Source organism: Parus major, chromosome 5, assembly GCF_001522545.3.
Source record: "Parus major isolate Abel chromosome 5, Parus_major1.1, whole genome shotgun sequence".
In the NCBI taxonomy this organism is placed as follows: domain Eukaryota; kingdom Metazoa; phylum Chordata; class Aves; order Passeriformes; family Paridae; genus Parus; species Parus major.
In genome coordinates this window covers 25,696,225-25,722,655 of record NC_031774.1, presented here as the reverse complement: position 1 = coordinate 25,722,655, position 26,431 = coordinate 25,696,225, and the positions used below count along the sequence as shown (strand labels likewise).

Genomic DNA, 26,431 nt, shown 5'->3' with positions numbered 1-26,431 from the left:
CATTGTGCAGTTAAGCTTCTCTGGGCTGATGTAGATTTTATTTTTTATTTGTATATCAGACCTCATTTTCTCCTGGAAGTCAGACCCAATGCAGTATCTCAGTATCCCTCTTGCTTTAGTATCTGTAAATCAAGTGTGGCCATGTCATCAATTCTCAATGTAGGTTTTTAAATCTACAACTTTATACATGCTTGTGAATGTCCTCAAAATCGTACTAAAAACACTTTTGTATTACCTCTTTGAATAATGTTTTACAGGTCTTACACCATTATACCATTAAATATGTATTTACTAGAGAACACTAAAATTACTGACAATTTTTTTTTTAAGTGGTGATACGCTATTTGTGCTTGGAAGGGATGTTGAGCTCTGTGTGGCCAAATTCGGAAATATTTAGATTCACAGGTTTGCACTTCCCATAGAGTAGTCTGGTGTTGGAAGTAGGATACAGATCCTCATTTTTCCCATTCTATAGCTATGGGAAGCACTAGCACAGAGGAAGTCTTCTGTCTCCGTGTTCCCGGAATCAGTCAGGTTGCGAGGACCCAGAGTGGGTCATTCAGTGCAACCTTCCTGCTCAAGCACGGACACCTCCAGCAGGTCACCCCCAGCATGTGCTGGTGCCTGGGTTGTTCCTCCCCAGTGCAGGACCCTGCATTTGCCTTTGCTGGATTTCAGACAGTTCTTCCCTTCCCATCTCTCCAGCCTGTTGAGGTCCCTCTGAAAGGCTGCACAGCCCTCTGGGGCATCAGCCACTCCTCCTAGCTTTGTGTCATCAGTGAACTTGCTGAGGAGGCTCCTTCATCCAAGGCACTGATGAATAAATTGAACTAATATTGGTGTTTCTGGAGAAAACTAAAAAAATCCGCAACATACAAATCCTATCCTTGATTGTATCCTTTCAAATTTTCATCTTTTCTAGTTATATACAGCATCTCAGCTCTCTTAGTGCTGCTAATGGAACCAAAAGGGGTTCCTTGTGATATCTGCACACATTTAACATAATATATATAATATAGTTGGTGATGATGTCATTTAATGCTTTCTTACCAAAAAAACACAAAACTGGAATGCAGATCTACAACTACCTTTACCCCTATAGGCATGCTAATCCAAGCAGAAGTAAAATTAGCAGGTGGGAGGCTTTCTTTGCCTCATCTTTTGATACCATTGTGCTTACTTGTTTTCTTAGTCTGCTGGGAAATAACCAAGTAGTTTCTCTTTGGATATTAAGTTTGCTGACAACAGTGTATAGAGATGGCTAAAACCACACACAGACACTGCTAATGGGTGATCTGTTGTTGACTATGAAACAATTCTTGAGCATATGTTCTAAAGAGCTTTCAGTTTTTCTTGAGGGATTCAAGAGAAATTCTGTAAACATGAGATCCCTAAGCTGAGTGGGATTTCATTGGAAGAGGAGAGTGAGTGTCAGAAGGCAGGTAAGCAAAATTTATGTTCAGTTGGGCACTCAAGACAAAACAGGGTTTATACACTGCCTGTAATAAACTAGAATAAGTGTGATTTCTCCATGGTATTACTGTACTGTGAGGCCACCTCGATTTTCCTGTAATTTACAGTCAAACTGTATTAGATTAAATGTAAAAAAACCCACACTAATGGTTCTACAATCTTTTTGAAGATAAATAAAATGTAATATGATAGTCATAGAATGATTTGTGTTGAAAGGAAGCCTAAAGATATTCTAGATTCAACCTCCTCAGGGCCCCAACCTGGCATTGTACACTTCTAGAGATGAGGCATCCACAACTTCTCTGGGAAATCTGTTCCAGTGCCTCACCATCTTCTAAGTAAAGAGTTTTTTTTCCTAATATCTAATCTAAGTCTACCCTCTTTAAAATCATTTCCCCATGTCCTATCACTATCTGGTAGTGTAAAAAGTCACTCTCCCTCTTTAAGAGCCCGCTTTAAATGCTGGAATGTTGCTATGAGGTCTCCTTGGAGCCTTTTCCAGTCTCAGCTTTCTCAGCCTTTCTTCACCGTGGTGGTGCTGCAGTCCTTCTCTGTCAGTGCAGTGGTGAGTAGAAAAGCAAAGAAATAGCTTTTTCAGCCGACTGTCTGCTGTACCATTTAGTAGGACACGAGGGCTTTACAGCTGTTGCTGGCTGTTTCACAATAGCATTATGTTTGTTTTTTGCCTGTGTTTTGACTCTTGGTTCTGTGAATTCACCACTTAGTGCTGACTTGTTTGTGTTTGAAATGTCAGTGCTTATGCTTTTATTAATTTTCTTAAATTCTAGTCTGGTGACTGGTGCTAATGACAGGAAATGATTAATGAATGGGACCTTGCTGAGAATGTGTGACATTCTCATGTTTGCAGGGAGCTAATGGCATGCTGCATTACTGGCTTTCATACATTTTCTGCCACTTTAATTGTTGCAAGACTAAAGTTTGGTACTTGGCCTGCAATTCCAGTTTATAAATTTCGGCTCTTTGGTAAAAAGTTCCAGCAAGACAACTGTCAGCAGCTGCTACTAAGCTAATCACTTTCAGTAAACCATTTCCTTCACTACTTGATTATTTTTAAGGTGTGATAGACCCTTAAAAAAAAAATCTGTCCTGTTTCTTGTAAAGTTTTTTGAGACCCTTTGGTGGAAGAATTAAGACTGTCCATGGAAAGGAGGAAAAAGGGGAGAGGTTTGCAGGCTGCTAAGAGGGGAGATGTGGTGGGGAATTGCTGTTCCCTGAGGCATCTTATGGCAGACCAAAGTGTGGTGTCTCTGCTGTGGTTTCCCTGAAACTGCTCTGAACAGCTACAGTCAGTGACAAATTTTGTGTTACTAGAGGCTTGTAAGAAGGGAATTTTTGTTTCTATTTAACAATACTGGAAGGTTGTGCTGAAGCTCCGAAAAGGATTTTTAATGGTCATAGTTGTAATCAGGTTGCTGGAACTCTCCAAGAAAATCGGGACTGGGGGTTCAGATGTCTCGGCTGGATGGCAAAGTGGCGCTTCCTCCTGCCCAGGTGCTGCCTTGCTGCCCTTATCTTGTAGCAATATTGGAAAAACCTGACAGCGAGGTTTTGAGCGGGCTTGTTCGGCAAGTGTGGGCCACACCTCCGCTTCTCACAGCTGGAGCACGGCCCGGCCCTGCGCAAAACTCGGGATGAGCCCATAGCGAGCAGCCCTTCGCGGCCGGGCCTCCGGGAACAAGCCTTGGGCTCCGGCTTTCCCTGTCCCATATTCGGCAAGGACAGCGGGACGTTTTCCCCATGTTCCATGAGGTGCTGCGGGGCCCGTTTCCGCCCAGAGTGCTGCCTTTCCTGGCAGCGGTGCTTTTCCAGAGGAAGGAGAGGAGAGACTCGGGGCTCTGTCGCTGGCGGGTGAGGCACACGGCGGGGCTGGCTGTGGGATGGCGTCCCTCAGCTGCGGCGCGCGGGAGCGGCTGCTGCACCTGTGGGAAACCTGCGCTCCCGCAGGGCTGAAAAGCTTTATTGGTACCAGACTGTTCTCTTAATGGTCAGGTCAATGGAGGCTTTTATTAGCTTTTATTTTTTTAATTCCAGGCTTTTATTAAATTTGGAAATCCCGAGCGGGTCTGCCTTTCCTTAGGTTTTGGGGAGCAGAATTGAGCTGATGCCAAGCACTTTTTTTGGGGAGAGTCCAGAATACTTCACTTTTCATCAGTAGAGACAAAATCATGCTTTTGTGTTTTCTTGCGAAATAACCTTTATTACAGTTGCCTTCTGTTCTACTTTCTATCTTACCCTACGGGGATTAATGATCTCAAGTAGACAAAGACTGATGATGCCTTCAGCTCCTGTTCGTTGTGCAATGCAGCCACAACAGATAACGTGGTTTTGACGTGTTTGTCCTTTAACTGGAATGAAATAATTTCATTTTATAAGATAGACTAATAACTTCAGTTTTGAATTAAGCTAAATGTTTGTGAAGAAGCTTTTGACTGGAGATTTGATTATAAGCTGATCACCCTTGTTATATCCTATCATGCCATCCCCTCGATATACAGCTTAAAATTGGGGTGACAATTGTCACAAGACAACTTGCTGCTTGTATAGCTTTCTGCATGTCTACTTGCTGTGTGAAAAAAATAAACTTGTTGACTTTTTAATATTACTGTTTAGTACTTAGGAGATTAGTTGGAAGAGGTTCATGTAGCCTCCCATTAACTGTAAACCACTAAATATATTTTCCCTCAGGCAGTTGCTATTTAAATAAAAAAACTGTGATAAAATTAATTGCTATTTAAATAAAAAAAAAAGCAAATTAACATTACTTAACAAAATTTTGCTGGCTATGGGGAGAGACTTTTGTATTGACTAATCGATAACAATTGAGCAAGGGGTGGGATGGCAGATCACCCTTTCGGCTTTGTAGATAAATTCAGCATGAGCAGACCACTTTAATTTTCCAGATTTTAACCTCAGATTCACTTCTAAAAGCAAACAACAATAAAGTGAGAGTGAACCCAATGTTTGCCCCTGCTGCTGTTGCTGACATGCTGGCACTGCTCATGTCCTGGCTAACTGTAAATTCCGCCTGCCAGAAGACCATGGTTCTGTAAGACTCCTTTCACAGCTGCAGATGTATATTTCTGAGGGAGGAGGACAGTGCAAGGGGTGCCCAGGAAAGCCAGGGGTTTGCTTTGGGCTTTAAAAGCAAACTTGTGACACTTCGGCCACAAGGAAGGGAATGATGTGCAGCAACGTTTCTTTGGGAGCAGGAGCACGATGGGGAGAAACTGCTCCATTTGTGAACTGAACATTTCTTTGAGCTACCTAATCTTCCCAATAGCTGTGAAAACAAAATATGTCTTAGAAGTTGTGTTTCTATTGGCTATGACAGCATTTTTGTAATGAATCTGGCGGGTTTACTGGGAGTCCTCTGCATTCACTGAGACCTGTGGAGTGGATCCCAGCACTGTATTAAAGGCAGGTATCCTGGGCTACATGAAGGTAAAGACTACTGGGTCCTGTGGCTGGGATGACTCGTTTTACAGCTGCTTCCTTCTGCATCAGCATCTTCAGTTTAGATGAAAGGTGCAGACAGTTGTTTACAAAGTTAAGTATGGGAAAATTCAGCCTTTTACCCTCATTTTAAGATTTAGGATTTGAAGTGGACTTTTCTTTCTTTGCTTCAGATGCACTCCTGAGCTCTGGAAAAGCAGTGATTCTGAAAAATCATTGAAATGCAAAGCAGAAGTTAGCTGCTTACTTCAGTCACATACATCGGTATGCTGCCATGTATAATGGTAAAGGCAGAGCTGTCATCAGTAGCTGTTGCCCATTTCCCATATGGATTTCTTGCCTGCCTTTTCCCTGATCATTCAGATAGAGCTTATCTGATACTCCCATGCTTCATTGCTCTGCAAGCTCACCTGGCTATGACCTTGCTGTGCCTTTGCTAAAAGATAAGTACAAAAGGCATATGAGGAAGTTCTGGCACAGCTGATCACACAGGCTTGGGAGCACAGTGAAATTTCTCTTGAGTTATATGCCCTTAAATTATGATCTGGGTGTGGAAAATGTATCCTCAGCTGTGTAATGACTGGCTGCAAATTAAAGGTGTTAGAGACCTTTGGAAGGGACTTTCTGTTGAGCATGTAAGTAAATTTCATGTAAGTAAAAAGTAAATGGTGTGCACTAAAAGAAGGATAGGCTATTTTTGTGGTGATCTTTGCTTGCTCTGATAGTGTCTGATTTCCAGGTGACAGCCATGCTCTGTGAATGAAGATTGCTTTCACAGCCATGGGGGTGTGATTATGTAGCTTTATGTCTCAACTAATAGAAGAGTTGCAGGAACTTTAGGAAGTTGGTGAGAATAACATACACAATCTTGAATTTCTCTCTGTAATCTATTCCCCAACTTGATGAAGGTGGTCAGCCTTTGTCTGAGAAACTAGTGTCAGGGATTGAATAAAAGAAAGATGGTTAGGAAGGGTTTAAATAGGAAAGAAACTAGCATCTGAAGGGTGGAAGTCATGGTGAAATTCACTGAGAAGGCATGTCTTGTTCACAGAAACAAAGGAATAAGTACATGTCATTTCTGCAAATAAGTGCTTTTCAGATTAGTAACAGTATAACAGGAGTTTATTTGCACAATTGTAATTTGGTACCTGCATGTGAGAAATCTTAGGTGACTCATTAGTTTTTGCTCTTTGCTTGTTGGTCAGGATGGATAGTGCTTGCTTAATACAAAAATGTTCAGTATATTGTGTATGCCTTGGTTTTATTGTGTTGTTCAAACACTGTTTTGCAAAAGCTGGCAAGTATCTCCAAGAGATGAAAGGAAAACTCACCAAGCATGTGACTGCTTAACAAACATAATATAATTCCATTTATCAGATAAGGAACCATCTAGATTGTTCCTTATCTGCTCAGGATTCACTGGTTTCTATGAGACTCCAGTCAGTGATATGTAGGCCCTATGTTTTTTTTATATTTCAAGAATCATAGAAATAAAGAATGGTTTGGGTTGGAAGGGACCTTAAAGGTCATCTTGTTCTAACCCTCCTGTCATGGGCAGAGACACCTTCCACTGGACCAGGTTTCTCAAAGCTCCTACCTGGCCTTGAACACTTCCAGAAATGTTCACATCTTCTCTGGGCAGCCTCTTTCAGTGCCTCATTTGTCAATCTGCAGTATTTTGTTGTAAGTGAAGATCCTGTTGAAATTAATTGTAAGTGAATACTTAGCATGTCTAAAATTAAACTGTGGTCTCAAGCCAACCATGCTGAAAATTGTGAATGTGAAGTAATGACCATTTGTGCAAAGCAGTTTGAAAACGTGATTTAAGAATAGGAAAGGTTCTTAGCTGGCCAGGATTGTGGCATAACTGGTGAAAATGAGGGAGAATCCTATTGTGTTCCCAAACCTTACACAATTACTTCTGTGCAGTCTCTGTATTAAGTCACCTCAAGCTGTTCTCTCTTGTCCCCTGCCCTCCCCCCACTTCTCCTTCATGATATTCTAGGATCTAGTCAGGCTTTTTTTTTCCACTTCACATCCTGGCATTTAGATATTAATATTACTTTCCAAAAATAGTCTCCCAGAAGCTTTCAAGAGTAAGGATTACAATTTTATCTGTGCTGGTTAAGTGACATGCACAAATAGAATGCTGATATCAGTTAAGTGTCCAGAATAAAAGTGAATTTAAGTTTTGTCTTTTCTAGTCCAAACTGCCATGAAGTGTTTTGGCAAGCAGGTGTTTTGTTTTTGTGTGTTTTTTTCATTGTAAACAGTGTGTGCCTTTTATGTCTTTAGAACTTGCTCTTAAGATTCTTGCCACGTCTGCTTTTACTCAAGGATTCATGTGCCCTTGGCCAGTACTGTTAAACCATCTGTCGTAAGTGTTTGAGCAGCTTTAGCATCTCTTTCTCCCTCAGCAAGAATGTACTAACAAAGCAATTAAAAACTGATCTATAATTAGAGGAATCCTTAAATAAGGGACTTATTTTCTGGAGTCCATGAGGAGTTACCATAAGACACCTCTCATTGCACTGCCTAAAGGCAATTGAGTTTCCTTCTAGGCTCCTTTAGTCATCTTCTAGGACACTGAAAGTGCTGTGTGTGATCCCAAACTGTTTCATTAACAGATTATTTCAGGCTGTCTGGTTCTGATCCATTTCTCTGGTCTAATACTAGTGTATTTCCAGAACAGGCATTGCAATTGAGCTAAATGCTGAACTTGTTTCTCTCTTTTCAGTGGGAAAAGCACCCTTACTACAACCTAACAGTAAAAGTCCTCCGAGCCAGAAACATCAAGGGTACCGATGTGTGTAAGTATTTACTCAAGGCATTATGAAAACATGTTGGTTCCTTGGTGCATACCTCTAGCACACAGGGCATTGTTAAGGGAGCCTCTTACCCACACATATTGCATTGCCTTTATTTCTCAACAAAAGCTTCTCATGTAAAGCATTATATACATAATGTCAAGTATCTTATATATATTTCAAAAGATTTATGTGAGACCAGTCTGCAGATTAAGCAGCTGCAGCTGTTCTTACTTTGCAGAACAAGAACAGGTAAGTCCTGGTAATGTTTCGCTTCCCTGCTCCTTTACCTGTTCTACTCTGACCCATTCTGTATTCCTTTCTCTGGCTTCAGCCTTCTGGTTATGGCAAGTTTCACCCTTGCTCCTGCTGAACAGTCTTCCTGAACCTGGAAGCAGAAATCTTTAATTCTTGCATTCAAACATTTATTTTCTCAGTTGTAGTATTGCTTTATTTCATGTACCTGCTATATGTTTGTCATTGCAGACTTCAAAAGAAGTAGGTGGTTGACTGATTCCAAGATAAACTGCTTTTTATCTGCTCCTGGTTTTGATAGCATGGTATATATTCCCTTCCATTAACACACCTGTGTAAAGATCTCAGGGCTGTTTGAGGCATTTGGATCTTTAAAACTAATTTATATTAAATTACTTCAGATTAAATTGAGTAAGATCGGCTGCCTTAAGTTTATATCTGGCATCCAGCATTGAAGTACCTGGAATGCTAAAGAGCTGTTCAGAGAACAGAAAAGCCTCCTTAGAGACTGAGGGCTAGAATCATGTTGTGAAGGGTTCTTTTCTGTGGCCTGTCTGTTCAGCTGGAGTGAAGAATGGTCCCCATATTTGCACTGTTGAAGGGGCCCTCCTGGCCAGACTAAACACTGCTAAGGAGTAGTTGTTGTTGCCTACTTGGACTTTAGTAGGCTTAGGCTCTTTCAGTGGTGCCCAGTGATAGGACAAGAGACAATAGGCTTGGTATCAGCAGTAATCTTTATTTAAAAGTTGATCTTCCTCATTTCAAATACTAGCCTTTTTTATTAATGGCATTATGATTTTGATGAACCAGAAAAAAGAAATATAGGCACCTAATACTCAATTTCCTTCTGTTTAAAGGCATTTACTTCATTAAAGACTTTTGCTTTGGAAGTCCAGTCTTAAATTTGCACTTTTCTATGATGCAATGAGATCTAGAAAATGGGGAGCTCATGGGAAAGAGTATGTTTCAATAAAGATTTTCTGGTGCCTGTCTCACTCTCTGCTGTAGTGTCCAAGGCAGACTGCTACGTGGAACTGAAGCTGCCCACTGCATCTCCCCGTGTCTCTCGAACTCAGGTTGTTGACAACTCTGAGAACCCAGAATGGAATGAAACCTTCCAGTATCGCATCCATAGCGCTGTCAAGGTAAAGACACTGTTTGGAGCAGGTTGGGCTACTTGTGTTTTTGTACTGGCTTGCTTTTGATAGCTCATTAAAAACCAACCAGGGTTCTTTATTACCCTCAAAACTAGTGTTGCATGTAAGATGTCAGTTGTCTTCAGTAGTGCAAAGAGCTGTACTATATGTGTCCAGTGATACAAACTGCTGTGGATAACTGCTCTCATGTAAGTTGCAGCTAGAATTTTTCATCGTTGTGATGCATTCATGAAAGGGAAGTTACACCCCTACCTGGTGGAGCTGAAGCAAATTCCTTGATTAAGCAAGTTTCTATTTGATGCCTGCTTCTTCTTTCACAGGAACTAAATTTCTACTCACTGCCACATAGTTCATTCAGTCAAGTTTTACCATCAGCTCTGATGATTGAGAAAACCAAATTCAAACTCTTGGATAGAGGCTGTACCTCTGCTATCTGTGTAGGATCTAGTACAGTATTTAACAAAGTCTTCAGGTTGACAGCATTCATTCTCAAAGTAGACACTAATGGTAGGGGGAAGGAAACTGTACTTTGAAAGATCAGTTTTAGTGGGGCAGTATTACTTTGAATAACATCCCAGGCTTTGAAATAAGGTGTCTATTAACAAGAAAGTATCCCCCTCACTGGAGTACCTTTCCACAATGGTTGGTGACAAATATGGAATGGTAATTGACTTGACTGGTGAGACAATTGAAAGCTAAACTTCAGAGTGTGGGATCTTTTACTTTCCCTCCAGGCTCATGAGACCTCAGCCTGGTTACTGCTGGCGACTGTCAGCAAAATTCTAAGTTCAGTCTTGTCTCCTTGACAAGTTGCTGCAAGGCAAGTATTTGGGTGCCGTATGTCCTCACTGTATCTATTTCAGTTTCTCTTGAGTTTACCATCTCTGAGACACTGCTGAGCAGGAAGTGATTGGTCCCCATAACATCCTGGACTAAATCATCATGAAAGAGGGAAAATTGCTATTGCTTCCTTGGGCTAATCTGTGCCTGGAGCTGGTGGAGAGTGCTGCCACATGAGTTCAGCTGGGACCTCCCTCTAGTTGGGAAGCTGAGAAAATACTTTAGTTAAATGGTGTCAGCTAGAAGAAATTTTTGCTTAACTATGCTGTAAGCCATGCTGATAAAACTGAATTTTCCCTAGGATTGGGAAAGGGGAAAAGTATTGATTAATGCACAAAGTGTCTATCATATACAGCTACCCAGGTTTGTCAGTGTTCCTGCCCCTTCCTGTCTTAGGCTGTTTGTTTATTTTTGCTTTTAGAACATTCTGGAGTTGACCCTCTATGATAAGGATGTCCTTGTCAGCGATGAGCTCACCTCTATTGTCTTTGACCTGGGGGGCATGAGGCTGGGTCAGCCCCTGCTGCGAACCTTCAGGCTGAACCCCGAGGTGAGTGCCTGGCTCAGCTGGGAGTGCCTGCAGCTCATCACTCTCACATCTGGCAGCACCTACTTGTTGGTGTATCTGTGTTGGAGAAGCCAGATGGGAAAAATCAGTCAACTGGTGATGACAGCACATACGGTTTTACTGTCAACTGAGATGTTTCCAAGTTCTCTAGTAACTTAATTTGTGTGTTTTCCACAGTCTTTGGGATGTTCCAGTTAAATAAATTTGGGATTACTGCTGTCTTTCAGGAAGGTTAAAACATCTTTAAACGGAGTTAGTTTTTCATGAGACTTAGAGGAGCATAAACTGGTTTTAAAATGAAAGTCATTTGCAGTCAGTAATCATTGTGGGGACTGTCTTATTTAGTTTGTCAGCATCAGATTGCAAAAAACAAATTTATTGCTGCCAAGGTTACCTCTGTATCTAATAGGTCAGTACATTTAACCTCTGCTTCATGTGGATGATATTGGTGGCCAGCTGCTCTCAAGCCCTGTTCACCAGTTTGTGGACTTACAAAACAACCTTTTTTATGTGGGTAAAAGCCACATCGCCAGACTGATCTATTTTGTAATGCCATAAATGCATTGCTACATAAGGTCTGGATTAAAGGTGAGCTAATGATGTGTTTTCTTGAGAAATTTGGGTTCAGTATGGTTGGTGTGGTCAGAAGCAGACTAACTAGTGTGCAGTTCACAGGGAGGTGCTGGGCAGTGTCACAGGCACTCCAAATCATTTACGACCATTGAAAGATCCTTAGTAATTCCATTGTTCCCACTCTATCCATTTGTTGAATGCTTAAGTCATCTCTTGATCTGTACTTAAGAGACTGGAAATTTCAACTTCAGCAAAAAAAATTACCTAAATCACCTTCTACTTTGTTATTTTAAAAGCTGTGTTAGGTCTGGTATCAAATATTTACTGTATGCTGTGGGAAGAGAAGACTTTGGCTGGAACGAAGTCTGTAGAGGATAAAGGCAGCAAGGAGCTAAGAGTGCAAGCTGCTGAAATAAGAAGCTGTTTGCAGAAATGATGTTGCAGTGGTTCTTGAGCCACAGAGGTTTTTTTCTCTCGTTAGCAGAGTAATGAATCTGAGAGACAGCTCTCACTTCTGTGCACTTGTGTCTTCAAATGTAGATGTCTGGTCATATAGAACATGTGCAGGAGAAGAGGAGTATTTAAAGGCTAAAGGCTACATTTAACGATTTCAAAATTTAACTGGGGCTTTTATATAAGGAACAAACCAGTTATTTTAACAGGAAGTAACAGGAGAAAAGCTTAATCTCTTGGAGAAATGTCTCTTAGTTATATATTCAGAATCAAGGGTCACCAATATCCAACTTTTATTTTAAAAGGCTAATGAAGAGCTGGATGTAGAGTTTTTCTTGGAGAAAAGGTGAGTCTTACCTGAAGAGCTGAATGAACTCGTGCTCTGCAGATTTGTTGTCAGTTGCTTTTTCTGTCTGGGGATAGTCTTGCTCATAAAAAGGATAATGCTTCGTAGTTCTCTCTGGTGATTGAGTTGATTCACTAATGACTGACCGAAATTATTCTTAGATACTCCAGTCACCAAAATTTTTGGGGTACCAAAAATAAATGAAATTATGCTGGACTTCATGGGAAGTAAGTGAACACTTCATGGATTAGTTATTTAGGAGTGGAAACTTTTCAGTTAACCTTGCAAAATACACAGATGCATACTTTATCTATTTGATAGTCTAAGTTTGGCTTTTCTCTAGGTTATCAGAATAACTGAGATGGTGAGATCTTACAGCACATGCTTACATTTGCAGACAAATTTTTTTCTTCAATTTTTCCAAGACCCCATTATTTTGTGAAGGGAAATATACTTGGTGTTTCCCTAGATCTCCCACACTGAGGACCTTTTCACCCCGCTGCTTATTCAGCCAATTAGTTTGTAAAGCAGTATGAAGAAAAATGAAAATCAGTGGTCCCTTACGTTAAACCTCTTGCTTTCACAGCTCAGATGCTCCTACAGAAGTACTGACCAATGGAGTCCTTGTGGTGAGTACGTGGAAGCACAGTATGTGGAAGTACAGAATCATGTGTGTTGTGATTTACTCCTGAAGATAAGTTTTTAGTAGCCAAGGGAGAAGGATCCTTGAGTATTACAATCCTACTTCCAAACAGCTCCTATTCCTTTCCAAGATAATGTGTCTGTTTTTCAATTTGTTGACTTAAAACTCTTCTTCAATTTTTAAACTTGATGCCAGCTTACAGAAAGCTGCAGTTTTTTGTTTTGTGGTGTTTGTTTTTTCCCTGTAAGATTGCTATGAAAACGGTAAAAAATACCTTTAGCAGTCAAGTTAGTCTTGAAGACTGTACTGTGTTTTCTAGATTAGATGCTGTCCAGGAAGAGTCCCTTATCCCAAATATGTTTTAACACATATTATTTCTAAGCTTTTATTAATGCCATTATTAAGTTGGGGATTGCTCCCTGTTCTTTTGGGTTAACCAATCTAAGCAAATCAGTGTGCTATATATTAAAAACAAGTATTTTCTTCCTTGAAAGGAAAGGGACTGGAGTAATGTTTTTTGTGAGGAGATAAGGATAATGATTAAAATGTACAGTTTTAACTTCTTTTTTCCCCTGAAAAATTGATGGCATTTAACAGCATTTAACAGTTCTGAAAACTATTTCATAGGAAGGAACCTTTTGTGTTTCAGTTTCCCTTAGCAAGTCAGTCTTAATTCAAGCAGTATACTAGTTTCTTTTAGGACAATTGTGTCCAAATCAATCTCTCATAAGCTGATGGCTGAATGGTGTGAGAGACTAAATTTCATGAGGACATAGACAAGCTGGGACAGAAATTTATGAAGTTCTTGCTTGGGTCTGAGCAGGTTCTGCATAGCTACTCATATGTGCATTTGAAAAAGGTAAAGAAACACAGAAAAACCCCAGGTGTTGATAACTTGTAACTGTGAAGTACTGGTTGTAAAAAAAACAAACCCAGTTCCTGGAATAGAAACAAGCTCTTGTTCTAAAACGAGCTAATAATTCTGTCCTACTGAAACAAAACTTGGTCTTTATTTGAAATAACAAAAAAATGCCAAATTTTTTTTGACAGTTTGCAGCTGTAAATTTGAAACTAATATAGTAGGTGAATTAAACTTCAACAAAGAAGTTAACTAAAAATTGTATGACCAGAGCTGGTTTCTTTTTTTCACAGGTTCATCCTTGCTTGTGTCTGCAAGGCACTGTCAACAAAGAGGAAAACACAAAAGAGAAACAGCAAGGTAGGGCTACCTGGAGAGATTAAGTCAGGACTACTCCTCAGCATGCTTGGTCCTTGAGAGAGAGGGGAGACTTGACTCTCTGTCTATACAGTTGATTTTAATTTACTGACTACAAAATTGACTTTTAAAGTCAATTTTGATTGTATTTTTAATAATTAATAATATTGGTACCACACAATATAATTTTTGCTTGTATTTTCATGGTCTCAGCTACACTTAATAAGTACTTGATTTTCAACAAATGGTCCTTGTGATCTACAGTTCTTTTTCTAATGCACAGGACGCTGTGAGGTCAAGGTGTCTGTCCCAGGGGCATATCAAAAGCAGTTGTCTATTCCTTGGACACCAGACAATGAGACGGATTATGGAACCTCCTTTGTCTTTCATGTGGATAAAGAAATGTGTCCAGAACTGCAAGTGGAGCTGGAGCAAACCATATCTGTCCTACAGGTAAGCATCCTTGCTGATTCCACAAAGCTTACAGAGGGATAAGTTTTTCTCTATGGCTGTTTTTCATACACTACTTTTTTTTTGTTTATTTCTTTTTGTTTTAAAAATGTCAGATTGTGCATTAGATCTTTGACATTGTGTAAGGAGATGAAATTACCTCAAGAGTATACACTCCCTGAAGATTTAACGTCTGTTCAAACTCAGGGAGTAAAAAAATGTTACTCTGCACATGCTTTTTACTTTCATCTTTTGAGATACTCTGTAGGAACTCTTTTCTCTTAGAAACTCGTAGATCAGTTGCCTCTTGCAGAGGTTTATTTATCTTTGTCTTTTACTTTGGAGTTTCTCCAGGTACCCATGTAGAGACTGAATATTCATTCTCCAAAAATAACAGCAAGGAAACTCTTTATTCTATGATATTTTTTATCCCCACAAGTAGTTGGGTAGCATGATTGCATATGGTGATCTTGACTACTCTAGAGGCAGCTGTGGAGAGGAGGACACAAAGAAGGATTTGAAAAGTAGCTTTGCCAGAGGGCTTGTTATGCAGCAAACATGAGCTGAAGAGAGAGACCTGGACTTGAGTGGTCAAAAACTCAGAGCCAGGCAAGCAAAAACCCTGTAGAGATCAACCATGGAGATTGCTCCAGGTGGTAAACCTCAGCCAAACAACTCTGGTAGCTAGCTGTGACATGGGACTCAGGTCAACAGTTATTGGTCAGAAGACACCTCTGAAGTCTGTGGGTAGTTCACAGGTCACACCTTCTTGGTGTGAGAAGGGTGACAGACTATTTTCTCTCTAAGGTGCAGTCTCCTCCTGAGGACTGAGCCCTGTGGTTGGTGTGTGGCCTCTCTGGTGGCTTGTGTGCCACTCTGATATGAGGGGTTTTTAATACGCCTCTTTACATTTAGTACAGAGCTGTGTGCAGATTCCTAAAGGATCTTGCCATTTGCTACATGGCAGAACACTCAGATATTTTCTGGCAAGCTGTAATCTGCTCTGCTGTTGAAGTTTTTTTAAAATTACATGCTGCCACATGTCCCTAAGGTGATTATCTTATTTCTTATTTTGTGGGGTTTTTTATGCATAGCTAATGTTGTTGCCTTTTTTGGTAATTTTCCCAAATCTTGCTTGGAGGATGGAATGCAAGTTTGTTTGTTGAGATTCCTGACACATGCCTGAACTATTTGTGGGAAAAATTTTGTACTTGAAGATTTTTTAAATTGTGGCAGACAGGTATATTAAAAACACCCAATAGCAGCAAACAAAAACCCCCTAAAACTAAAGCAAACAACAACAAGAAATAAAGAAACTATTTTAATGAAAGAAATACCCCTGCAAAGACCTGTCAAGCAGAAAGCAGGGTGCCCTGGAGTTTTTGGTAAATATTTAGCTATAGTGATATTACGAATTGTTTGCTGTTTCAATGTATGAAAGTCATATTTTTTTAAAACTTTTTTCTGTGAATCTCAAATAAGATTGTTTTTTATTAGGATGGCGTGAACCCTGATATTGAGAAGCATTCTACAGTTCTGGGACTGGGGACTGTACCAGTTAATTCTCTTCCTATTGGAGAAGAAGTTGATAGAATCATTTCTTTGGGAGAGGTAAAGTCAATATTTTGCTCTTGCTTTAACATGCATGAGAGAACCTTTTCTTCCATTGCCTCTAGGTGTTTGGAAAGTTAGGCAATATATGATTCTCAAGAGTGCTGTTTTCCTGGATGTCTAGAATTATGAGATTACTCAGTGCAATCCTTCCAAAAATGTTTTTATGGTTGGGTCTTGCAAAATAAAGTATAAAGTTCATCACTTTCTAGAGAAAAATGTTATGTCAGGATGTGAAAGAAAAATAACAGAGGAGGGAAAAAGCACGACACTTGCAGAAGAAATAATTTCTTTCACACTGTCCTCTGAGCATGTTTTTGCTTTGTGCAGAGACTGATAAAAATGTCTGAAATAGATGCAAGGAAAGGTGTTCCAGAGATTTTGTTTTGTGGATGAGTAGCTGTTCTGGATAGTAAATGGTGACTCTGTTGATGTCATAACTTCTGGTTTGTAGTTCCACCTGTCTATTTGCTCTCAGTTTCAAGATGTGTTGTCTCTTTTCACAGGGAAAAAGTTTGGATATGAGTTTGAAAACTGAAGAGAGGTGAGTGGGAATGCCAAAGTCCTTTGAAAATCAGGAAGCTGATAGGGTCATTTGGTATCCAGGCATCAGCTGAAGATCCTGCTCCTCTTTTACAAACTTATAACAAGTTAATTGGTATTCAGTTGCCTCCTTCTGTCTCTTAAATTCAGAATATTCTGTTTTAAAGTCTTCTTCCCTCTTCCCCTCATTTTATGTTCATTTTAGTATAGTGATATCTGTTGCTCCTCATACAATCTTCTTCACCTACTAAGAATCTTTTCTTCCTTTGTGAAATTCCTGAAGAGTAATCTGAGTACTGTTTGACAGTACTCAACTTTGAATTTAAACATTAAAGGAAAAATACAATATGGAGAATTTAATTTTTTATTCCAAAAGGTGTTGTACAAATGAGCTGATGTATACACTAAAATTTCACTTGATCCAGTTCAAATCTGCACCTAGATTGTGTGTTCAAAAAAATTGCTTTTCCATACTGATTACAAATCCTCCAAAATTTCATGGTTTTTTTCTTAACTTCTATTTCAGCACTTGGGATCTTGATATACGCCTGGGTTTTGATCTCTGTAAAGAGGAGAGAGAATTTTTGGACAAAAGGAAGAAAGTAGTTTCTGAGGCACTCAGGAAGACTCTTCACTTAAAAGAATCCCCTTCAAAAGATGAGGTATTGAGCACAGTCCTGTGGTGAGATTGGTAAAATCCTTTAGGCTTGGTTGATAATTAGGCAGTGTAGGAATCCTTGCTTGTAACCAACAAGAAACATGGTTTACATTCACTATAGTGAATATAGTGGGAGACAGATCTCTGGTACTTTTTCAGTTCTGAAGTCTAAATGTTGTTATATTTCTTAAATTTTGAGGGTGTTGTGTGTGTTTTGGAACTCAAAATGTTTAAATTTCAGAATGTATGTACTTTACTGGAACTCTTGCATCTTGGACTTTGGGCTTGGAATTGTGATGGGAAATTTTGTTTCAGAATGTTTAAAATGAAGCTCACACCACAGGAATGGATTCTTAATTGCTTATTTGAGGAGACTTACATCTACATATCCTGATGCCTTGCTCAGTAGTATTTGGCTGCTGTTACAAGAATAATTGCCTCTAAATTATTAGAAAGTAAATGAGTGATAATATACATAACAATTTCAATAAGAGACCGTCCCTAAGGTGACTGTGCTATGCTTTATAGTAAGCAATATATTTCAATTACAAAATAAAGAAACAAGTTCAGCTTGAAATCAAGCCCAAAATTACTTGTAATGTAGATAGAAATAGAGCTTTATATCTCTATTTTTTATTCAAATGAGGCTGAGATGGGATTAGTTCTGTAATTTATTGGCAGTCAAAAGCCTGTATTTGTGACTCCTGAGTTTTCTGTCTGCAGGTTCCAGTTGTAGCAGTTCTTGGCTCTGGAGGTGGGATGAGAGCACTGACATCGTTCTATGGCAGCCTTGCTGGGCTGCAGCAGCTGGGCCTTCTGGATGCTGCAATATATCTCTGTGGGATTTCTGGCTCCACTTGGTAAGCTACATGCAGTTTTGATTCAATAACTTTGAGGTGAAATGGTAGTGTTCATGCAAAATAGGCCTATGTTATGTTTGTGCCATGTGTAGGCAGAGAGCAAATCAAATATTTTACTAGTTTTTACCTGTGAGTTCTGTTGAGGATCCTGCGCAGTCCTAGAGATCCAATGTCATGTCCAATCCATTCAACTACAAGCTAAAATTATGAATCTGCTGCTTGTGCGAGTCTGACAGTTGAATATTAGAATGTATTATATGAATAAAACTGCGATGTCATACCTCAGAGCACTGACTCAAAAACCTTCCTCATTCCCCTACTCTTGCCAAGAAAATAACTGAGGTGATGCAAGTCACGGGAAACGTGTCCAGGCAGGCCACCACGTCATCACCTTGCAAAATGGCATAGAGGCTGAAGAGGGGCATAGCACTGTCTTGTCCTTTGGTGGACTGGAGCAATGTGCTGAAATACTAGATGTGGCTAGAGTGTTTCAGTGGCCGAGTTCTTGGAGTTTGTGATGAAGTCATCCCTTGTTTTTGCGAAACATTTCACAGAGGAGTTGTGCAACCTGACAGCATAATCCTTCCTTCCAAGCTTGGTGTGTTAAATTAACTCCTCTGTACTTAGTTCTCCTGCCCCTTTTGATTCAGAGACGCTTCCAAACAAATGTAGGCATCTGTTTGTATGGATAGTTAGTGGTCCAAACTAGCTTCTCCTTTAATCAGACCTGTCTTCTGGTGAAGGCCGTGGCCTCTAATGCTGCATGCTGCACCCTTGCCATCAGCCAGCTTATCATGGTTGTTTTGCTCTGGAGTTAACATAGGTGTGTGAGCTGGTTCATGGGTGCCAGCGTAAGATGCTTGAAAGATCTTTGGAAGGCAGGTTAGCGATGAAGATGTCCTACAGGTGTCAGGGTTTTCAGCACAATTTAGAGTTTTATTTTCACTCTTCTTTTAGCTTGACTTCTCAAGTGCTGCAACTCTAATTATAACTAGCTAAAACTACTGTTTACACTAGGGTCTTTATTACTGATGACATTAATAAAAGCATTTTCAGGTGTTTATCAACACTGTATCAAGACCCTGACTGGTCACAGAAAGACCTTCAAGATGCAATCAGAAAAGCTCAGGATACTGTGTCCAGCAGCAAAGCAGGGGCATTTTCCCCAGAACGACTGAAATACTATTTCCAGGAGTTGAATGCAATGGAGATCACTGGACGGAAGGTTTCCTTTACAGATTTGTGGGGCCTTATTGTGGAATATTTCCTACAACAGAAGGTAAAAGAATTCATATTTGGATGTGTACTGGTGTTTGTTTTTCAAGTGGGGCACTACCGACCCATGTGTTTAGAATCAAGAAACCAATTATTCTCCACCTTTGTCTAGGTGGTGCTGTGGAATAAACATTGTATCTTCTTTAGTAAAGGATTTTTAATTCATATGGATCAGTGTTACAGAAAAATATAGTGTTTATTTGGAATGACTTATTAAAAGAATACCTCTTGTACTGGGCAGGTTTAGCCTGACAAAATGTTGTTGGCTTTGCAGAGTGGTGTTACTGTGCAGTATTTTCTGTGTAACTGAGATTGAAAATCAGAGGGATAGCTAGTTTATTAACAACATTAGACATTCTAAATATACAGCTACAGAAATACTTTGGACAAATCCAGCCATATACCTGGACAGTGGAGAGGAAAAGGGACTTTGAATTAATAGTTATTAATTCAAGTGTTGTTAATCAGAAGTACTAAGCAACAGCTACCAATTATCAAACTATGGGTACAGAATTTACCTGACTTAAGTGGGCTCCTCCTTCCTTGCTTGTGACCAGGAAGATCCATCAAAGCTGTCTGATCAGCAAGAAGCCGTGAAATGGGCCCAGAATCCTTATCCTATCTATGCAGCTGTCAATGTGAGACCCAATATAAGCAGTGATGACTTTGCAGGTATGAACATGGAAATTTATTTTTATTTATTATTTTATTTATTACTTATTTGCTAAAGTCCATAAATTTATTTCATTTGTCCAGTTGCTTGGGTAGTGAGCAGCTGATACCAGGAAATGCAGCTCAAGCAGCAGTTGGTAGTGCAGGGGGAAACGGATTGACAAAGAATTATCATCCTGGTAGCAAATATCTTCATCATGGCTAAAATGAGGAGTGAGATTCAGAACTGTTGGACATTCCACAGGTTTTGCTATAAACTGCCTGAAATTTTAAGGAGCTGAGGAGGTTCCTGTAATAAATATGAATGTCTGAATCAAAGAATTAGAGTCTTTGGTGATAAGGAAACCACTTTCTTCTATAGTCTCAGATAAAGAATTTGTGTAGGATTCATATATAATGATGGATTGGCCACCTTGTAATATGTTTTAGTGGCCTGAGTTGTTAGAGTAAGAATATGAAGACAATCCTCCACTGAAATTTGAAATAGGATGCAACAAGTGGAGACAGATGAGTGAGACAGGAACACAAATGCTTGTGTCCATCTATGTACCACTAGGGGACTTGTTTGTTTTATTCTGGAGGATTGTGTGTGTATGGCAGTGACTTCAATTTGACCCAGCTTGCCAGAGTTCAAGAAGCATTTGGAATTTGGATAATGCTTACAGATGCATTCTGTGTTTTGTCTGTGAATTGATCAGTGCAGGCCCAGGAGCTGGACTGGAAGACTGTTCTTTTTCAACTCTTTGTGGAAATCTTTCAAGCATGAGAGGTGGCACTTTGATAAGCAGACAGTGAAGTCTGACGCAGTGCGTCAACTGAGTTTTCAAGTCAGTACTGTAGTAGTTTCTGGGAGATGGTTCATAGTGCAAAGAAAAGCTGAGAAAAATAATGTAGCTTCCATTTTGGATGGAAAAAGGAGCTATCAAAATGGTTTAAAGTAAAAGTAAAATAGATAGGTTATTTCCATAGTAACAAAGTCAAGATGGAGCAAGAAGGAATGAAAGCATGAAAGCCTTCACAAGATGATCGTATGTACTTAGAAACTAGAGGAGGGGGCAGAGAAATTCATAGTGATTGTGAAAAGAGAGAGGAGAGTCCCTTCTGTCTCCCCTCTGTGAACAGATATCAGATAAATATTTTCACTCATGTTTACTCTGAGATGAGTAAATATCCTATTGGCTTGTTCTTAGAGTGGTGTGAGTTCACTCCCTATGAAGTTGGATTTCGCAAATATGGAGCTTTTGTTCGAACAGAGGATTTTGACAGCGAGTTCTTCATGGGACGCCTTGTCCAGAAACATCCAGAGCCCAGGATTTGTTTTCTACAAGGTATGATCTTATGATAATAATTAAATTATCATATAAGGAAATGGAAAGGAACTTTGCTACTTTGGGGACTTAGGAAGTCAAGTCCATGCCTTTTCTCCCTTCCAGAAGAACCTGAAGAAGTGAAATATGTCAAATCATCCTCCAGAGCTTTAGGTTTGTAGTTGGCTCACAGTGTTACAGTCTGATGTCCTGAGTCTGCAAGATGACTCTATTATAGCCATCTGTCAAAAATGTCCACTGTTGGTCTTCCTGTTCTCTTACTGTCTTTTCCATGCTTTTGTCTTGGAAAAATTTCTGCATTATATTGTATCATAATTAGTCACATGATTAATGCCAAGGTTTTAACTCAAACTGTTAGAGTAGTAGGGATCAAGTGACAGCCTTCTCCCATGAAAAATGTCAGGTGAACTACTGACCTTTTGGTTACACTGTGAAAAACCTTGAGAGTGTTAAATTCTTCTGCATTTCTCCTGCAGGAATGTGGGGCAGTGCCTTTGCTGCAAGCTTGGATGATATCTGCCTGAAGGTGGTTGGTATAGGACTGAGCTTTCTGGATTCTTTCAAAGATGTTATCAAAGTTGTAGGTAAGAACACATGATATAAGGATACATAAAAATATTTGGATTTTTCAAGAGATCACTGATTTTTAGTAATCACAAATAATATGATGCAAAAATATGTTGTATGTAGTTTCCAAGATTATCACAAAGGGTGGATTTGGACAGATCTCTTTTATTCTGTGTTACTCCCTTTGATCACTCTTATAGCAAAGAGAGAAGTTGTTTCTTTAGTACACTTCCTCATCTTTTAAAAAGAATTTGTATCTGACTATAAATTTGGGCTAGCTCTGGGAGCTGCCTTAAACACATGTTTAAGTGCAGGCATCATAATCCTGAGAAGAGGAAGAGTAGAAGCTGGATTGCTAAGCAGGAGATGGAAAAGGAGTCTTTCAATTTCCCCCATGGTCTGCCTTTGGTAATATTGGATAAGCTGGTTGTATGCTTATCCATTGATCTCCATTAGTTCATTACAGTGAAAAGTAAATGTTTTAGAGGCTAGAATCTGTTAGTATGCATAGTTATTGCCTTAGAGTGACTAGTGGCAGAAGAGATTTTTTTTTTTTTCCTCTGCCTTTCCAGCCCTGGCTCTCCCAGCACACCCCACCCTTTTTGTTTTCTCTAGTTATAAATGGCACTGTGTGTGGTTGACTGATGTCTTTTGTGACAGAAGTGGTTGTCACTTGGTAACAAGGGTTTCTTTGCGCGGGTTTGAAATTAATATGGGCAGTGCTTTATGAGTAAGCCTTTTCCTGTTAAACAAGGCTAGTAAATCACCCAGCTATGGAATATGCATCTCATTTAAATTTCATTGCAATACCCTTATTAGAGGGCAAATTCAGCCTTAGGACAAATGGTTAAATATTGTAGAAAAAGGCCTGACTGAAATGTTGGAGGTGGCATTTTGTTTATGTTCTGCATCCTTCTGTGACTTCTGCAGATGACTGCCGAAAATTTCATTTCCGAGACCCAGCACGACTGAAGACTCGCTTGGTTATACCTGGGGGCCCCTTGTTACAAATTTTTCAGGATTTCTTCAAGTCCAGGGTCACATGTGGAGAAACCTTCAACTTCATGAAGGGATTGTATCTTCATAAAGATTATGTTAACATCAAGGAATTTGTGACTTGGAGAGGTAAAGGAGTTTGTGTGTATCTGACTATCACAAAATATTAGTGCACTGTATAATATCCCAATGTCACGGAACATACATGAGCTTGACTTCGTTCTGCTGTAGCCAGGGAATGTTATCCCTCTTTACACCATAGCAGAAATTTTGATCTACAGATTTTGTATTTGTTTTGTCACATAAGGCAAGTTCATCATCGGACTGTAAAGGTCTGTCTCAGATGAAGGTGCATGCTGGAATATCTTTTTTCTTCTTATAACACTAGTATGAGTTTTGTGTATTTCTTCTGCCAAGGCATGTGTAATGAATCAATATAGTTACTTGTGTTACTTGGAGTGTCTTACAGGTACTCACCTGGATGCATTTCCCAACCAGCTGACTCCCATGGAAGAGAGCTTGTATTTAGTGGATGGTGGCTTTTCCATCAACTCTCCCTTTCCTTTGGTACTTCAGCCAGAGAGGGATGTGGATGTTATTTTGTCATTCAATTTTTCCTGGGAAGCTCCATTTGAGGTGAGAGATGTAGCTTAGCATTATTACACAAACATAAAAGCACAGAACCATACTCAGTGGCAGCAGATCAGTTGGAGCTGAATACAAACACTAATGGACAAATGAATGAAAATAAATGCTTACATCTTTCATGGAATCACAGAGTGGTTTGGGTTGGAAGGGACATTAAGGATCTCATTTCAACCCTCTTGCCATCGGCAGGGACACCTTCCAGTAGACCAGTTTGCTTAAAACTCTATCCAGCCTGGCTTTGAACACTTTCAGGGATGGGAGTCCACAATGTCTCTGGGCAGCCTGTGCCAGTATCTCATTGTCTTCACAGTGAAGAATTTCTTCCTAATATCTAATCTAAACCTACTCTCCTTCAGTTTAAGGCCATTTCCCCCTTGTCCTGTCAGTACATGCCCTTGTAAAGAGTCACTCTCCAGCTCCTGTAAGCCTTCCTTAGTACTGGAAGGCGTTGTAAGGTCTCCCCAGTGCCTTCTCTTCTCCAGGCTGAGCAGCCCTGCCTCTCTTCTCCTTGTCTTCCTATGAAAAGTCATTTCAAACGTTATTTTGCTATGCTTTGTCCTGTGAAGGTCATGAGAAAATAGAAAGTTGACAACTGTAGAAGATTAAAACCGAGAAGATTAAAAAATTTTCAGAAGCCTAAACAGATTAAGTAAAATAAGACTCTTTGCTTCGCCCATAAAATCACTGTTACTTGGATAGGTGCTTCTAAAGAAAGGGTGGCTATTGGTGATTTTCTTCATGTAAACAAGGTATTTTCTGTGAATACAAGTGTTCATTATTAAGTGCAGAAAAGTCAAGGTGAATAGATTTAGGGTAGGAAAGCATAAAAAAATTTCAGCTGCAATCTGTTGCTGTTTGTTGCAGTTCTTTTCTGCATTCTTCTACATTACCAGCCAGAGAAATTGTTTCTTCTGATTTGAAGCTGAGTTTGTCACTTCTTTTCTTCTTCTTTTTTTTTTTTTTTTTTTAATGGAAGTCTCTTTCCCTTTGAGGATTGTAGTTAGATGATCACAGAAGTGTTGCTGGTGTTTTATTGCAGGTACCTTTTTTTCTCTGATAACAGGTTTTAGAGCTGACTCAGAAGTACTGTGAGGAGCGGGAAATTCCTTTTCCAAAAATCAAATTCAGTCAGGAAGATGAAGAGAAGCCAAAAGAATGTTACATGTTTGTGGATGAAAATAATCCAAAGGCTCCAATCGTACTCCATTTCCCCCTAGTGAATGACACTTTCCAGAAATACAAAGCTCCAGGTAAGAAAGCTGCATCTTAAATCACTCTTATAACAATTCTTTGAGTGTGCTGATGGGGAAAATTCAGTGAAGTTGATGTTCCTCTTTTCATTCTTCTTAATATTACTCTGTAATTGTTAAATTTACATTTACATTTAAGGCAGAATCAGTGTCCACTAGTTTTTTGAAGGGCAGGATGAGAGAAGAGGCTCATAACCTCCCTCCCCCCACAAAAGTATTCACAATAAACTACTTTAATGTTAATCTTTTAATACTGGTATTTAAATTTGAGAGGCAAGGTACTCCTAGAGCCAGTTGAACTTGAGGTTGATCTTTCATTTTAGTGTAAAGCAGCACTTCCAGGGAGAATTGAGCTTTATATTCCTTATTTTGAGCATAATAATCAAAGGTAACTTAACAGTTTATCACAATGAAAATGCTTTTTAGTACTATATTTTGGAATCTAGTGGAAATAGGGTAATAATACTTTGCCCTTCAGCTTCCAAATATTTTGGAATGAGCTGGTATCTCTGAGGAGAAGCTTTGGGGATAAAGTTAAGTTTCAACAGAATTATGTGTAATATCCTCCTAACAGAATTCAAGTGAAATGATTCTACTACTGCAGAGGGTTTTTTGTGATTTTGTTTTTGTTTTTTTTTCTTTCTTGCTGCAGGAGTTGAACGTGAGTCAGAAGAAGAGAAATCCTTTGGTGACTTTATCATTGAGTCGAAAGATTCCCCTTACCGTACTCTAAACTTCACCTTTGAGCCGCATGATTTCAGCAGGTTAGTGGAAGTGAATCGCTACAATGTTCTGAACAACAAGGACACTCTCCTCAAAACCCTACACTTGGCTCTGCAGAGGAGGAAGTTGAAGAAAGTGATCAATAAGTCAAATACATGAGCAGTTTCCAAGGCTGAGGGTATACAGAGAGACTGCAGTGTACAAAAGCCGTGAGGTTCAAGACAGGATACTGAAAGTGGATAGCTGGAAGCTGTCTTCCTCGGGAGGGAGTAGTACACCTGACACTGAAAACTCATTCCAGGTTATGTGCTCTGATGGAAACTCAAGGGATGTACAGTACAGCATGGACATTGCTTCCTCACTAGGGGAAGAGTGAGGAATTGCCTAGCTCAGTGTCTCAAATCACAGTGGCTGATTCCAGAGGATTCAGGAGGTCTATCCAAACCATTCAAGCATCTGGAGAATAATCTTCCAGACTCTGAGTGATCCACCTGTTTTTATCAAAGCTGTGTTGGTGTTTGAGGAAACAGATTCCTTCTGTACCTTTATCTCTTGCTTACGAATCTTCTTTCATGAACTTCTACAGTTTGCATCATCTTTAAAAGAACTACACAGATAAAAACTACACACTGAGAGATGTCACCTTTTGCTTTCAACTTGCTACTGGCTGATGCCCACGTACTTTCAAGACTAAACAGTCATTACTTGCTTCCCATTTTGCCATTCATGGTTTCAATTTCCTTTCCCTTCTTGAGGATTTTAATGGCTTTTCGTCTCCCAGAAATTCTATACAGAGTATCTTATTTTGGTAAAAAATTTTTTTTTCAAGGAAATAAATGTTTTTTATGTTTAACAATAAAAATGCATTGTGGGATGTTGTTACTCTTTCCTATAGTTTGATCATCATGAGATGAAGAAACTATGCTGAAAATACCATAAGTTTCATCTTTCTGTGTAAGAGGAAGGAAGGCTCCTTTGAAGGGTTTGATTTAGATATTTTTTACTTACACTTCAGTTTGTAATTCACACAGACCTTTGTTGAAGG

General features: G+C 39.5%; 1 protein-coding gene across 4 annotated transcripts; it reads left to right on the top strand.

The window, feature by feature from the left end:
- Positions 1–1,933: 1,933 nt before the first annotated feature.
- PLA2G4F (phospholipase A2 group IVF) lies at positions 1,934–26,248 on the top strand. Of its 4 annotated transcripts, none has more exons than XM_033514890.1 (20): positions 1,934–2,038; positions 7,685–7,757; positions 9,018–9,154; positions 10,428–10,556; positions 11,906–11,946; positions 12,533–12,575; positions 13,742–13,808; positions 14,089–14,258; positions 15,753–15,866; positions 16,373–16,410; positions 16,936–17,071; positions 17,791–17,927; positions 18,975–19,206; positions 19,760–19,874; positions 21,065–21,202; positions 21,679–21,786; positions 22,700–22,894; positions 23,235–23,401; positions 24,477–24,663; positions 25,316–26,248. In XM_033514890.1, exons 1-20 carry the CDS (start codon positions 1,949–1,951, stop codon positions 25,543–25,545), a joined length of 2,547 nt encoding a protein of 848 aa, XP_033370781.1. In that variant the 5' UTR covers positions 1,934–1,948; the 3' UTR covers positions 25,546–26,248. The 4 variants fall into 4 exon arrangements, 3 of the variants coding, with proteins under 3 accessions (XP_033370781.1, XP_033370780.1, XP_015487647.1); XR_004497733.1 differs by lacking the exon at positions 1,934–2,038 and adding an exon at positions 2,326–3,342 and having other exon boundaries at positions 23,225–23,401; positions 25,316–25,391; XM_033514889.1 differs by lacking the exon at positions 1,934–2,038 and adding an exon at positions 2,390–3,342.
- Positions 26,249–26,431: the final 183 nt, after the last annotated feature.

Coding starts and splice junctions, on each gene's coding strand:
- PLA2G4F (XM_033514889.1), top strand. CDS start 3,232: ATGTTCCATGAGGTGCTGCGGGGCCCGTTTCCGCCCAGAGTGCTGCCT. Junction 17,928..18,974: donor GGGATTTCTGGCTCCACTTG/GTAAGCTACATG, acceptor CATTAATAAAAG/CATTTTCAGGTGTTTATCAA. Junction 21,787..22,699: donor AGATGTTATCAAAGTTGTAG/GTAAGAACACAT, acceptor TGACTTCTGCAG/ATGACTGCCGAAAATTTCAT.